This window comes from Penicillium longicatenatum (assembly GCF_028827895.1).
Source record: "Penicillium longicatenatum strain IBT 33135 chromosome Unknown contig_6_segment0_segment0, whole genome shotgun sequence".
Lineage (NCBI taxonomy): Eukaryota > Fungi > Ascomycota > Eurotiomycetes > Eurotiales > Aspergillaceae > Penicillium > Penicillium longicatenatum.
In genome coordinates, this window is record NW_026643123.1 from 2,687,905 (window position 1) to 2,701,087 (window position 13,183).

The following is a 13,183-nucleotide window of genomic DNA, read 5'->3' on the forward strand; positions in this document are numbered from 1 at the left end:
GGTAGAAGAAAGCGCGGGTGTTGTGATAAGCGCTGCAGACGAGGGTTGATTAAATTGGAGTGGATTGATTTGCCCCTCGCGGGCGCTGGGATCGCGATGCAATGTCGTTCGGAATCAACTGCAGAAACGACGATGACCAGGCGTCAAAAGAAAGGTATCCAACATGAAGACAACGAATGAAAAACTCGAGGGACGTTTAATTGACTAAGGGGAGGGGGCAGGAGAGGAAAGAAGGAGAAGGATAAGAGTGGGTTTGAGTTTAGTGAGTGGATGGAAATGGCAGAATTCAGAAGTAAAGTCTGGAACAAAGTCTTTCTTCCTTCTCTTCGATTGATCCCCTACGAAAATCCCTTTTAATTTACACATTTGGCAGTTCTAAATTAAAATAGAAAAAACCTATACGGATACAACATACGTGGATTCTTTTGCAACTGACGACGCGGAGCCAGAACGTGCGGGCCACATTGTTGTCCATGAGGATGCACGGTCCAATCAGATCACCGCAACCCCTGGGCCATATTTCATTTCCACTTCATGTTTAATCCTATGGACTCCGAAGCCACACTATCATGCACAATGAGCATGAGAGAAAAAGCATAGCAAAAAATAGGAGCCGGAGCAGGAACAAGACATATGAGACACAGACCAACTCCGGTTGAAAAAAAGAACCTAAATTGGTATCAAATCCTTCTGCTCGAAGGGCATCACCTCCGGATCCACCCAAGTTAGGGTGGACTAGAGGTCTATGTGTTCCATGGAACGGGTCGTCTGTCTCAAACTGCGCGGACCTTTTCCCCTGCTAATTACCCTTAAGTTCCCGGCACAACTGGGGCAACCATGCTAACGGAGTAAAGTGCATCAGGTACCGACAGGGGGCACAACTACTTTCCTCTCTAGGATCATTCATTGTTTTCGCCCTCATTGAAAAAAAGTCTGACCTGGCAAATTTGTCTTTTTAGGTTGTCTTCATGCAGGACGACGTCAGAATCGTGCCCTAGTCCGTGATATGGAACTAAACAGCAATAGCCATTTCGCCCCTCTTCGCCCCTGACGGGGGAGGGCGAGAATCCTCTTGATCCAGGCGCAGGCCGTTGTTTCAGCAGCCCTGAGAGATCACGTGGCAGGTACACCGTCAGATCATACTGTTTCAGATATCTGAATTTAGAAAAAGCAAAAAATCGATGAATTTAGTTCCAGATCCCTCCCTGTTTTTAGCAAGGATTCAGGGTTTTGTATAGCGTTCGAGATCGGAAATATGATGCAAGATCATCGCGCGCTAAATGTTCCCAGCTTCAAGCATAGACTATTGGCACATAAATAGATTTTTTCTTAGATCGCTGCATTGAATCTGTTACACTGTTTAGTATCAGTGTTTCAGCGCGTCGGATCATCCTAGGCCCTTGCAGGAGGAAGCCTGGCCAATCGATGTAGCTATATCCCGTGTTCATCGACATAATCCGACAAGCTAGTGAAGGAAGTAAACGAGGGCATGATTCTAGGAAGTCAAAAATGTGAAAGATCTAGCTTAGCAGAGACTTGAGTTGCTTTGTAGCAGCAGCCCTGCATAGCCCCATCGTCTGACGGGCTTGAGGGCCAAAGACCAGTCAGTGGCAAAAGACATCTATTTCTGGGCCAAAAATATTACCCAGAGCGGTAGGTATCAAGGGCCCTTGCTACGGAGTGTAACAGAGATATGAGCATGTTCCAATAATTCCGATTTTGGATATCTGGCGTTAGTTCATATCTATATACATTTTCCATTCGTAAGGGCTCTTAGCCTCTTCATCAAAATCAGCCCCCAATCGGGCCCATCATCCATTAGAGGGATCATGACGCCCCGCCCAGCGAGGCGATCAAGGTTTGAACTTGCTAAACAATAATCATAATCGGAGTTGGAAAAGGCCCACGGGCCATCCGCTCTGAAGTCATGGCTCTGATCTCCATCCACCGGCGGGGTGGATTGTATCTGCGGGGTCGAGGGGGCTGGAGTTGCTTTACATCAGACCCGCGATCGGCTTGGCTGTCGATCCCTGGGGATCCACAGCCGCACTTAGATTAAAGATGAGTTACAATAACGTCAACCTTAGATGCGGCCTGATCCTGATAGTGAAAATATTCAGGATGGCTGACCGTCTAGGTTCTGGAGTCGGTCGTGGATCGCGCGTGGGTCATCATGACCCTCTTCATCCACATATTCCCGTAGAACGATCGTCCGCATCAGTCGGCGTGGTGCACGACGGCCGGTGAACAGCTCGAATTGGGCAAAACCTTGCTCGGGGAGGACATCAAGTCCATCCAAGGCTACCCAGCCTCGGTGCGACAAGGCGCGTATTTGTTTCATCAAGGGAGTGTTGAGGGGTTTGTAAGCCAGCTAGAAACGGAATAAGTATGACATAAACAGACACGAGAGATCATCCGACTTACGTCAACAACGACACCACCCGTAGGGCTTTCAAGCCACTGGGTGGGGACATGGAAGTTCGGTGCTGGCTGGCCACCGAGACTATGGGCTGGAATACCCGATACAATGATTGTTGGTTGTTTGTAATCTGCTGGCCATGGCTCGTTGATTGAGGTAAGGGTGCTGACACGAGGACGTCCATCACCCCCAGCTTGTTCCGTGGAGAAAAGCTCTTGTCGGTTGTAATGGTGGGCCAGCTTCTCTGCATTGGCAGGGGTGCGGTTGTAAACAAAGATGTGCTGCACACCAAGGTGAATCATCGAGTATACAGCAGCACGTGCCATACCACCAGATCCAATGACAAGACCAGTTGTCGTAGGTCGGACAGCATTGGCAGGTGAAAGACCTCGACGAATACAGTTGCAAATACCGATCCAGTCGGTGTTGTCGCCATGTAAGCCCTTGATCGGACCGGCGCGACTCTTTTGCAAGTAGATTGAGGATTCTTGGGAGAGGCGAGGATCGGAATCGTCATCATTCCGAATGGGAATTAGGGTATTCACAGCCCCAATAGCCCGCGCATGGGGTGACATGGAGTGAAGGAGGGGAATAACTTCTGTTTTGTAGGGAAGACTCACACTCGATCCACCAAAGAATTGATTTTCGACGAGCTCATTCAGACCTCGAATGGTGGGCGATTGAAAGATTGTGTATTGGTGAGGCATCCCACATAATTTGAAGGAAGTGTTGTGCATCGCTGGTGACATACTGTACGTCACATTGGCTCCAAAGACGAAGAACTGCATGGGATCTAGTGCAAAAGAGCTAAAAAGCGCTTGTTGGGCTTCGCGGGCAGTGATATTTGATCGTACGTGGGAAGGATTATCGCGGATTAGGGATGGGTGGGTGACTGGACTCAAGATAGGGTTGAAGCAGCGCGACATGCGTCCTAGAGGGCCGGTATTGTAGGCAATAACCGGCATAGCGCCTGGGAGGCTTTGAATACGGTGTCGAAATCTTTCAACCGCCGCATTGTCTTCCGATGTCTCCGCTGGTTGACAAAGTCGTACCATATCACATCCAAGTCTCTTAGCCCGCTCGTAGATCTGCATGTATTCATCGCCGTCCCATCCCCCGGGCAGAGGACGGAAAGTCTCAAAATGACCAATGATACTAGTACGACCCCGCGCATTAACAACTTCGCTGAACAGGCTGTCATCACGAGACAGATCAACTGTCAGGAACGTCGGTGCAAGTCGCAGACCATGCCGAACCAGGCTCGCATATGCTTCATCGGTGGACCGAGCATTTTGTGGCGGTGAGATATGGCCTTTCGGAGAGGTATAACTCTCAACATGGTAAATGATTGGCACTATGATGTTTCGGCGAATTGTCGAAATAACTTGACTGATGCTGTCCGCCAGGTTCGAATCTAAACCCATCTGATCTGAAGGGGCGGTGACATCAATTGCTAGTTCGAATGCATCAACGCCAAACTCAATCTCTTCAATATCCAGGCTATTGTCGCGCAAGGCAGAGAATGGAACTGACACCGAAGTTGTATAGGACCGCGAGGGTACGGGTAAAAGAGACAATGGAAACGACGAATGCTGCCGATTCATTTCGGTGACATCACCCGTCACGAAGGCTATGAAACGAAGGAAGTCCCGCTGCACTCGTTTCAGTGTCAAGAATGGAGTGGGTGTATGTGTTCTCTGGTCCATTTTGGGCCCCGGAGACAGATTGTTGCCGTCCTTGGTGATATGTTCACTGCTGCCCGACTCCGACAGGTTGAAGAATTCCAGATTCGAGCACCCGCGATAGATCGGCCCCGACAGTTCCAAAAAGTGTCGGACCTTTTGTGTATGCCATGCTTTGAGATATGACTGGATACTTTCCGGATCGCGGCTGACATGGATGACCGGATGTGTCTGGGCATATTCCCGTAGCAATCTTTGCCCGCTGCGCTCCATTGATCCAGCTCCGCACGCGATCACACATCCTTCTTGGTTGTCCGCCAGCATATTTTCAAAGACGCGGGCCTCTTGTAGTCGGTACTCGGCGTGGTCTTTATCCTTCTTGAAAGCGGCGCGGGAGCAGCCGGACACCTGTTGGAAGTACCGGTCGGAATCGATGAGGCGTCGGCCTGATGCTGCGGCTAAAATTACAGCTAGACTGGACTTGCCTGTGCCTCGAATCCCAATGAGAACGATGGACGCGGTAGGGCTGAAAATGCGTGGGGTCTGCAGGTTTCCTTTATCGAAGAGGACCGGGGACGCGCGGTTGGAGTGCAACTCCCGGAGGGAAGTGGCATGTTGATGAGTTTCGCTTTGGGAGTCCAGCGCTTCACTAGGTCGCCTCGAACTGGACTGTGAGTTGGAACGAGTTGCGGGAGACCATGACACGGTGCTGAGTTTCCGAGGTCCGTCGTCGACCTCGTGCAACTTGCGCTTGGGCGGGCGCACGAGTATGGACATATTGGACGTTATGCAATAATATGAGGCGAGCCCATCACCTGAAGGAGGTAACAGGAAAGAACTGCGGGAAGGGAGAGTAAAAAGTACAGCTGCAGAATCTCGGGGAAATCTGGAAACTAGATGGACCACTAGCGTTAGGTAAACGTGTGGGATTTTGCGGGGGTGAGGTTTTCTTTCTGTTTTAGGCTTCGGTCAGTTTTCATCGTAATTACCAAATTTACGGGGAACTGGCGTCACCGGGCAAAGTACTCTGCCGCCGATACTGACGGGATACGGGTTTTCCCCGCCCCGTGGGGTACGCACCTTGGCCTGCAGCTGCCCGGATTTGCAAGCATTAATTCCCGAGATTTTTTGAAGGGGAAAAAAAGTCTAATCACGGGGAAAGAAAAATAAAAGGCTTTGGGGATAAGAAGTTTTCGGTATCTGTGAAGGATTTAGGATCAAACTATAATAATCATAATCAACCAAGTTCAATTGAACGTGGTTTTGATAAAACAGTTTCTATTAGGTACTACACTGGGCCCTTGCCCCATTCTGACATTTTGCCCACCCGCGACTGGTTCACCGCTGGCAAGTCCGTGTTCCTTCCCCGGAACGAGAGAATCCTGCCATTGAGCGAGTCACCTCGGTTGGACCGGTTCCTGTGCGGTCCTCTTTTTCCCTTTTACATTCTTCCGGCACACCGAGTTACCCCAGGCCTCCAATTTCCCACCGATTTCTACACTCGCACGGTCCATCCGAGGTCAGTGGGGGCCGTTGTGAATGGACATAGCTTGCCCGCTTCCCTGCGCAAGCCTGTCGGCAAAAGGTTCAACAACCCCCTCGTGCTGCGTACGCTCGAAAATGCGCCCGAAATCGCCTAGTGGATCAACGCTTCAATCATAATGAGCTCTGACCCTCGCCAAGCCACCGGCGCGAGCGGAAAATCCAAACGTCGCTGGACCGACCCTGAAGACGATGGCAAAATGAACGGCCCGGACGACCTATCATCCCAGCCGAAGCGGCAGCGCGTGTCGCGTGCTTGCGACAGCTGCAGATCTAAGAAGGACAAATGCGATGGAGTTCAACCTGTGTGTTCAACATGTGCACAACTATGCCGGCCATGCACCTACAAGGCCAATCCAAAGAAGCGAGGTCTGCCTACCGGCTACATCCGTTCGCTCGAGCTGCTCTGGGGGCTGGTCTTCCAGAAGATTCAAGGCAGTGAAGATGTCATGCGAGCCTTGATGAGATCCGTCAATTTACCCAGTCACCTTGCCACGATGGGCAAGGAAGCGGAAGGGTCGGATACCCTGCTGTCATCCTTCAAGAACAGTACAGTCTTGAGGGATATTGAACGAATGCTGGTCGTCTTGGAACAGCCTGAAGAGGAGAGGGATCGCAGTTTACAGGCGTACGGTGAAGGAGATACCCCGTTGGATGTCGATGGGATCCTTGCCTCCTCTGACGCTCAGGAATGGCAAATTCCAGAAGGACTAGAAGCTCGCGAGACACCTCTCCCTGGGGTATCTCCCTCGCGCACTTCTATGGTCAGCTCTGCACCCCGACCTCTTGCATACCGCACCCGAGACTCGGGTGCCCAGACAACAACCGCGGATGGATTTCATTCACCCACCCTCGCCATCTCCCTTAACCATGACGACCCCAGAGCGATCTCAACCAACTCCCCACTCCAACTTCCGTACAATGCCTGGCCTCTCCTTGACATCTATTTCTCATACACACAATGTTGGCTCCCCATTCTGGAAAAGCACGACATTCTCCGAACAGCATTTCAATATACCGAAGGCGACGTGTTCATGACGCGTACAGCACCTGGGTCCGGCGATCATGCCGCCCTTTGGGCCGTTCTTACCCTCGCCTCTCTTCAAGATGCATCCATTACTGCTCGGGAGTCTGATCCCCTCTCTGTTCGGGTGAACCCGTCACAACTCTACAACACCGCCCGGGACCTGATCCCCGCGGAGACTGGCCCATTTGAAGTAGGACATGTTCAAGCCTTGCTTATCCTATCTCTCATCAAGTTCGGTCAGCAGGAATGGACATCAGCTTGGATGTTGGTGGGTCACTCGGTCAGAATTGCTCAGACACTGGGTCTGGACCAGCCCTCATTCCATTCAGTGTCCTCAAGGTCCCCTGAACAAGGAAAACAATTAGGGCGAGCGAAGCACGTCTTTTTAGGTTGCTTTGTGCTAGAGACGCTCATTGCGGAACAAACCTCGCAATGTCCATCGTTGCGAAAGGACGACCTAGCTCGAGTGGGGTCCATCAATGAAGATGGACTAGAAGAATGGCATCCTTGGGAGGATATGACTGGTTTAAGACCGACACAGGCATCTCGAGCCTCAATGCAACGGGGGCCGCTTCATGCATTGAGTACCTTCAATCGTCTTGTATCTCTGGTCTCCATTCTGAATGATCTTTGTTGCTATAAGCAAGATCCGACTATTTCCCGATCACAACTGGAGTCCCTCGAACTCACTTTGCATCGTTGGGCAGCCGCTCTACCAAAAAGCTACAGAGTAGACTTACAAAGTCGGCCAGTCAAGGTGGCATCGCCGCATATATTCTCACTCGAGATGACATATCAAAGCATCACCTCATCCTTGAGCTTGCAGATCGCTACACGGGAGAGTGATCAGAATATCCCTGAAATGCCACATAAGGCACGAGCAATCGATAGCTCCAGTCGGTTGTTAAATTGCCTTCAGGCTTACTTGGAGACATATAGCCTTTCGGCGACCACGCCCATTTTTGGCATGATATTGAAATACTGTCTTCCTCGCACCTGCTCGCGCGACGTCGTATCCGACGTCGAGCTTAGTCTGCGAAATAAGATCCAATCCTATTCATCGCATCTTGTGCAGCTCTGGTCTGTATCAGACCGGCCACACACGGGCCAGACGACTGCTCAGATAAGCCAGGGGACGATGGCATCACCTGCGATGTCGCAGCAACCCGATGCAGCTGAAGACCCTTCATTGCGCCATCCTCACAGTCTCCCGCCTTCGAGCACTCCCCGTCATCTCACCGGATCTACGGAGGCACATGCTCCTAGCTCCGCGCATCCTACATCGACACCCGACCCTTTCATCTCTACTCCATGGCTCAGGACTGCTCAAAACATGGACGATGGAGCACCATTGCTATCAACACCCACCCCATCTTTGACCACCATTGGCGGCGCCTCGGAGGTCTCGGCGCCACCAGGCCAATTAGATGGAGGGCTAGGTAGTGGTCTTCGCCAGTCTGCCTCTGCCCCTTCAAAATCCCATCCTGGCCCAGCAATGCTCCCCGACCTTGCCCCTCAATTCCCGCCAGGCACACAGTACCATGCACCATATCAAGATCCATCTCTCGGTCTCAGTCCTTTCGTCGACATGGACGGCTACGGCCCACCACGCCGACAGCAGCGAATTGCTCCAGATCTTGACGCACTATTCGACGAGCTGGCGTCGCTGGACGGTGCTGAAAAGTAAGCTTACATCTTTCCGTTATCATGTGTTGTATTCTAACCCGATTTCCAGACCCGACAATCAACCTGAATTCATGCAAAACTTGGGCTTCGTCGCTGATTCGGGAGTGCCGGAGATGTACTCATTTTCGAGTCAAATTGAGCCTTTTCTGCTGGCCCAGACGCAACAAATACCAAGCAATGGATCTTCCTCCGGGGTTCGAAGGGAATCGCAGTCACTTAGCATGTCCGGAACGCCGAAACGATAATCATGGTTCTTCTTGTAGCCGCTGGTCGGCACCCACCCGGCTGATGGCGACTTTGCTTCCAGCCGGATGCTCGACAATCTTTTCTTTCATACGCGCAGCACTGATGTGCATTGATACCCATACGTGTGACTGGAAACCTTGGATAAGGAGAGATACCTGTTCTTGCCACCATGGGCAAGAAAGACCTATGAAGTCTCCTGAAATGGATACCGTCTTACATCGGATCTAGCGAGGCTATTAATTGGGCCTTCACAAATTTGGGTCAGAGGACCACAAATTTCTAGGACTTAGTATCTAGTACCTAGTACCACATAGCCGACAAAAAAATTGTCAAAGTATTCCAAAGCCCATTGCCCTATGTACAACTTTATTTACATACACATCGTACAAAGAAGGTCTCCATCTCGCTTGACACATGAAACCAGCTTTTGTTTTGTCCGTCGCAATTTCAAAGAAGAGCCCTTACAGGCTAGCCTTCTCCAACTCCTTAAAGTTCACCGCAATATGCTCAACAGCAACCTTATATCCATAAACACCCAGCCCAACAATAATAGCAGCAGCCTTATCACTGAAGTAAGAGTGATGTCTGAACGGCTCCCTAGCATGCACGTTGCTCACATGGAGCTCAATAAAGGGAATAGCAACACCAAGCAGCGCGTCCCGGATAGCGACGGAAGTGTGAGTGTACGCGCCTGGGTTGATAATAATACCATCAACGTTGCCACGAGCAGCCTGGATGCGGTCGACAATTGCGCCTTCGTGGTTGCTCTGGAAGGTCTCCAGTGTGCAGCCGAGCTCGGTGGCTTGGGCCTTTGCGCTGGCTTCGACGTCGGGGAGGGTGGTTGAGCCGTAGATGTGGGGTTCGCGGGTTCCCAGGAGGTTGAGGTTGGGACCGTTGATGAGGAGGATTGACTTGACCATTTTGGCGGTTGGAATTGAGGATGTGTTTTGGAATGTTTATCTGAGAATTATTGTTCGCCGTTGGAAGTTGTGGGCTTGAAATATAATGCTACATAGTGATGCCGTGATTTGCTCTGAACTTTCTCTCCGCATTGCCCCTCGGTTCGGCTGAGCGCTTTGCCGTGTGGGGGTTTCTTGGGTCAAGTGGGTTGGGGTCAGTTTTCTTGCTGGTGTATGAGCTGGTAATATTTCCATTCTGTTAGTCAGGTATTCGTTCGGATTGAAATTAGATCATTGTGGGATTGTGGGGTTGGAGTAAGCTCGTAGCTTGTGACCCTGTAAAGGGTTTTGATGTCCGCGGGTAACCTTCGCTGCTTCTAGATATGGACATGGGGGTATCGGGGACTATTCTACTGAACTGAAAATGGGGTGTTGGCTGGAATTCATTATGTCATAGATCATTAAGAGCAATCAAAATTTTAGCGAAAGCATGTCTCATTCAGTAGTCGAAGTCAATCGATTGTGGGAGCGGATAATGTTGTTGCGGTGGGCCGGATAGAGCTTGACCGACGGATGAATGGGGATTTCATCGATGAGCCCCGGCCCGGTCTGAGCCTAAGGGTTATCCGACTTAGGCTGGAAGACACTTGTGATCTCGCGAAGATTACTGATGTTAATTGCATCGCCATCTATAGATCTCCTCATGCTACTTGACTAGAAGCTTCTTGGGATTCCTCATCATTACATATTCGCAAGTCCCTGGTGAGGGGAGGACTGGCTTTACTTCTGGTGATTTTATATCGTATATCCACCTTTGTCGCTATAATCTTGGAAGACACCTGTCAGAATGTGTAGTATATGTACCTTCTCTTCACATCAGCTCAGGTTTCCGAGGTTTGCAAGCATGAACTCTGCCCGCGCTTTGATCAGGTCCTGGTACACCTGAGCAGGAAGCCACTATCTTTAACATGAATGAACTAACTTTTCTTATTAGAAATTACATATCACGTGGGCAAGCCAGCTGGTCCCATAAGGAGAGCGACTTTCAAGAACTAACAGAAATTTGGAACTTCTGATGATGGCTCAGCCAGACTTCAAATGCTTTAGGGGCTGGAAGAGCAAGTTTTGAAGCCTTAGAGCGCTTGAAGAAGACATGAGTATAAAATTTTCTTGCGCGGCCTTCATACATTGCTTCGAAATCATCTCATTGCCTACTGGCACCTGGTCAATTCTGTGTATATCATGTACTTTTGCGTTAATTTGCATAAATTGAATATATACAAGTTTGAATAAAGGGGCCCCCAAGCTCGCACTTTGACAATAGTGGAACTTTAGAAGCGACTGAGTACTTCCAATATTCAAGACTGTATAATCATGTCCTAATATCTCAGCAGTGGATGCTATGTATAGGTTTGATGATGCGGCTAGCGCGAAAATATATGTTTTGGTGCATCTAGTACGCTATAGCTAGCATTCATTCCCAAGGGCAACAGATATTTAATCGAAGCATGACTACTTAAATACTAGGCACGCAGAAGCTTCTTATTGGGTCAATTTGAATTGACAAGTAGACGAAGGCGAATGCGATAGTCCATCACGGAGTGCTTGCCCAGATAGTCATGTGACAGTACATGTGCACTCCCCACTTACCCATTAGGTAAATAGCCGTGAGTGGAGTCAACGGATTTCAATGGGAAGCTTGCGATGAAAACCAGATGCTCTCTGGTATCTCCCATACAGAAATAGCAATTGATAACAAGGAGGTTGAAGTAAACGTTTTTAAAGTTTAGGTTAAGCTATTATGGAAAGCATGCAGCACATGAAATACCTGCAACGTACAACCTGGAGCGTAATACCCGGAGACTGCCAATTACCCTCACAGCTCCCCACCCACACATCTTCCACAATTCAGCCATGTTATACAACCTACAGACAATACTTCCAAGCAGTGTTTAGATAGGGGCTCCAAATTATCCCTGAGAATGCAATTCTTATCAAATAGAGATCGGTTGCAACCAAAAACATGAGCAATGCATCATCACAATCTGGCTCCACCGCAAAGTGGGGAAATCCGATAAGGCAAATACCGGCTAGCGGCGGTGAATTCGACCATTTTTCACCGGGAGAAGTGAGTCAATGGGGAACCCGGCTAACTGACAATCTCTCCTTGCATCTACCCCATCATTGCCTCCGTAATCCTTCACTAACCCCTTCAACCAAAACCTGTACCCGTTCTCCAAACCCGGAACTTGAAAGTTGCCTCATATTCGAACGACCCCGCTCCCGCTATGGCCGTCCCCAACCTCACCCAGGATGAGCTCGACGAGATATATGCTTTTGCCGTGGACCTTGGCCGCAAGGCTGGTGACCTGCTAATGGAGCGTGTAGAACTCCGCATCTCTGGTGGTGAAGGAAACTCCCAGAAATTCGAGGAGAAGGATAGCTCGGTCGATATTGTAACGCAGACAGATGAGGGTAAGCCAAAGAAGAACCCCAGAGGATTCGAATGCATGAAGAGAGCGAAAGCTGATAATCCTGTAGATGTGGAAGTATTTATCCGCAATGCGCTCCAGACCAAATACCCCACACACAAGTTCGTTTCCCCAGATCAAATCAGTGGCGACCGACCACCTTGACAAACAAAGCTAACAAAGCCTATAGATTCCTCGGTGAAGAAACCTATGCCAAAGGCGAGTCTCGCGACTACCTAATCGATGAGCAACCAACATGGTGCATTGATCCCCTAGATGGTAACGACCTCTCCCTCCCATGTATGTATCAAATCTTTTAACACCATTATGACCTCCAGGAACCGTCAACTACACCCACATCTTCCCCATGTTCTGCGTCTCAATCGGCTTTATTGTGAACCATAAACCCGTCATCGGCGTCATCTATGCCCCGTTCCAAGACCAGCTCTTCTCATCCTGCACCGGCCGAGGAGCCTGGCTAAACGAGAAACGTCAGCTCCCACTCATCCGCAAGCCATCCATCCCACCCATGCCCGCGAATGCGCCCTCACAATGTGTCTTCTCCTGCGAATGGGGAAAGGACCGACGTGATATACCGGATGGAAATATGCATCGTAAAATTGAGAGTTTTGTCAATATGGCGGCGGAGCTGGGTTCGCGAGGGGGTAAGGGTGGTATGGTGCATGGTATGCGGAGTCTGGGCAGTGCGACGCTGGACTTGGCGTATACTGCCATGGGTTCTTTCGATATTTGGTGGGAAGGTGGTTGTTGGGAGTGGTGAGTTTATATTGCCTCCCGGTACTGATGGTTGTACTTGTTGTACTGACTGATATTTAGGGATGTCGCTGCTGGAATTGCTATTCTTCTTGAGGCTGGTGGACTTGTTACTACGGCCAATCCGCCTGAGAATCCGGACACTGCGCCTATTGAGGATATGCGACTTGGTAGTCGACTGTATCTGGCCATCAGGTGAGTTGGGGTGAGATTGAGTGTTAAGAATGAACGCTAATTGACTGGTTCTAGACCTGCTGGACCTTCTGAGACTGAGACTGGCCGGGAAACGCAGGAGCGCACGGTGCGCGAAGTCTGGCGGCGGGTACGCCACCTGTCCTACACTCGCCCCGGCGCGTAAGGGATTCATAGATCACTGTATTAGATCTTAGATTATCGGATTGTACAGATTTTCGGTATATGCTATAATGAGATATTTA

The 13,183-nt window shown here is 50.0% G+C and overlaps 4 protein-coding genes across 4 annotated transcripts; 2 read left to right on the plus strand and 2 right to left on the minus strand.

Moving 5' to 3' along the window:
- Positions 1 to 2,116: 2,116 nt before the first annotated feature.
- On the minus strand, positions 2,117 to 4,878 carry N7484_009186 (putative quinate pathway repressor protein QutR; the record flags this gene model as incomplete). The annotated part of the gene is made up of 2 exons (XM_057119573.1): positions 2,117 to 2,371; positions 2,425 to 4,878. 2 exons carry the CDS (start codon positions 4,876 to 4,878, stop codon positions 2,117 to 2,119), a joined length of 2,709 nt encoding a protein of 902 aa, XP_056969128.1.
- An 884-nt stretch (positions 4,879 to 5,762) lies between these two features.
- Positions 5,763 to 8,601, plus strand: N7484_009187 (putative C6 transcription factor QutA; the record flags this gene model as incomplete). Its single annotated transcript, XM_057119574.1, has 2 exons — positions 5,763 to 8,353; positions 8,406 to 8,601. The coding sequence occupies 2 exons, from the start codon at positions 5,763 to 5,765 to the stop codon at positions 8,599 to 8,601; spliced, it is 2,787 nt and encodes a 928-aa protein (XP_056969129.1).
- A 462-nt stretch (positions 8,602 to 9,063) lies between these two features.
- Positions 9,064 to 9,522, minus strand: N7484_009188 (type II 3-dehydroquinate dehydratase; the record flags this gene model as incomplete). The annotated part of the gene is made up of 1 exon (XM_057119575.1): positions 9,064 to 9,522. The coding sequence occupies one exon, from the start codon at positions 9,520 to 9,522 to the stop codon at positions 9,064 to 9,066; it is 459 nt and encodes a 152-aa protein (XP_056969130.1).
- A 2,267-nt stretch (positions 9,523 to 11,789) lies between these two features.
- On the plus strand, positions 11,790 to 13,104 carry N7484_009189 (inositol monophosphatase family protein; the record flags this gene model as incomplete). Its single annotated transcript, XM_057119576.1, has 6 exons — positions 11,790 to 11,976; positions 12,043 to 12,094; positions 12,163 to 12,251; positions 12,311 to 12,749; positions 12,810 to 12,941; positions 12,996 to 13,104. The coding sequence occupies 6 exons, from the start codon at positions 11,790 to 11,792 to the stop codon at positions 13,102 to 13,104; spliced, it is 1,008 nt and encodes a 335-aa protein (XP_056969131.1).
- Positions 13,105 to 13,183: the final 79 nt, after the last annotated feature.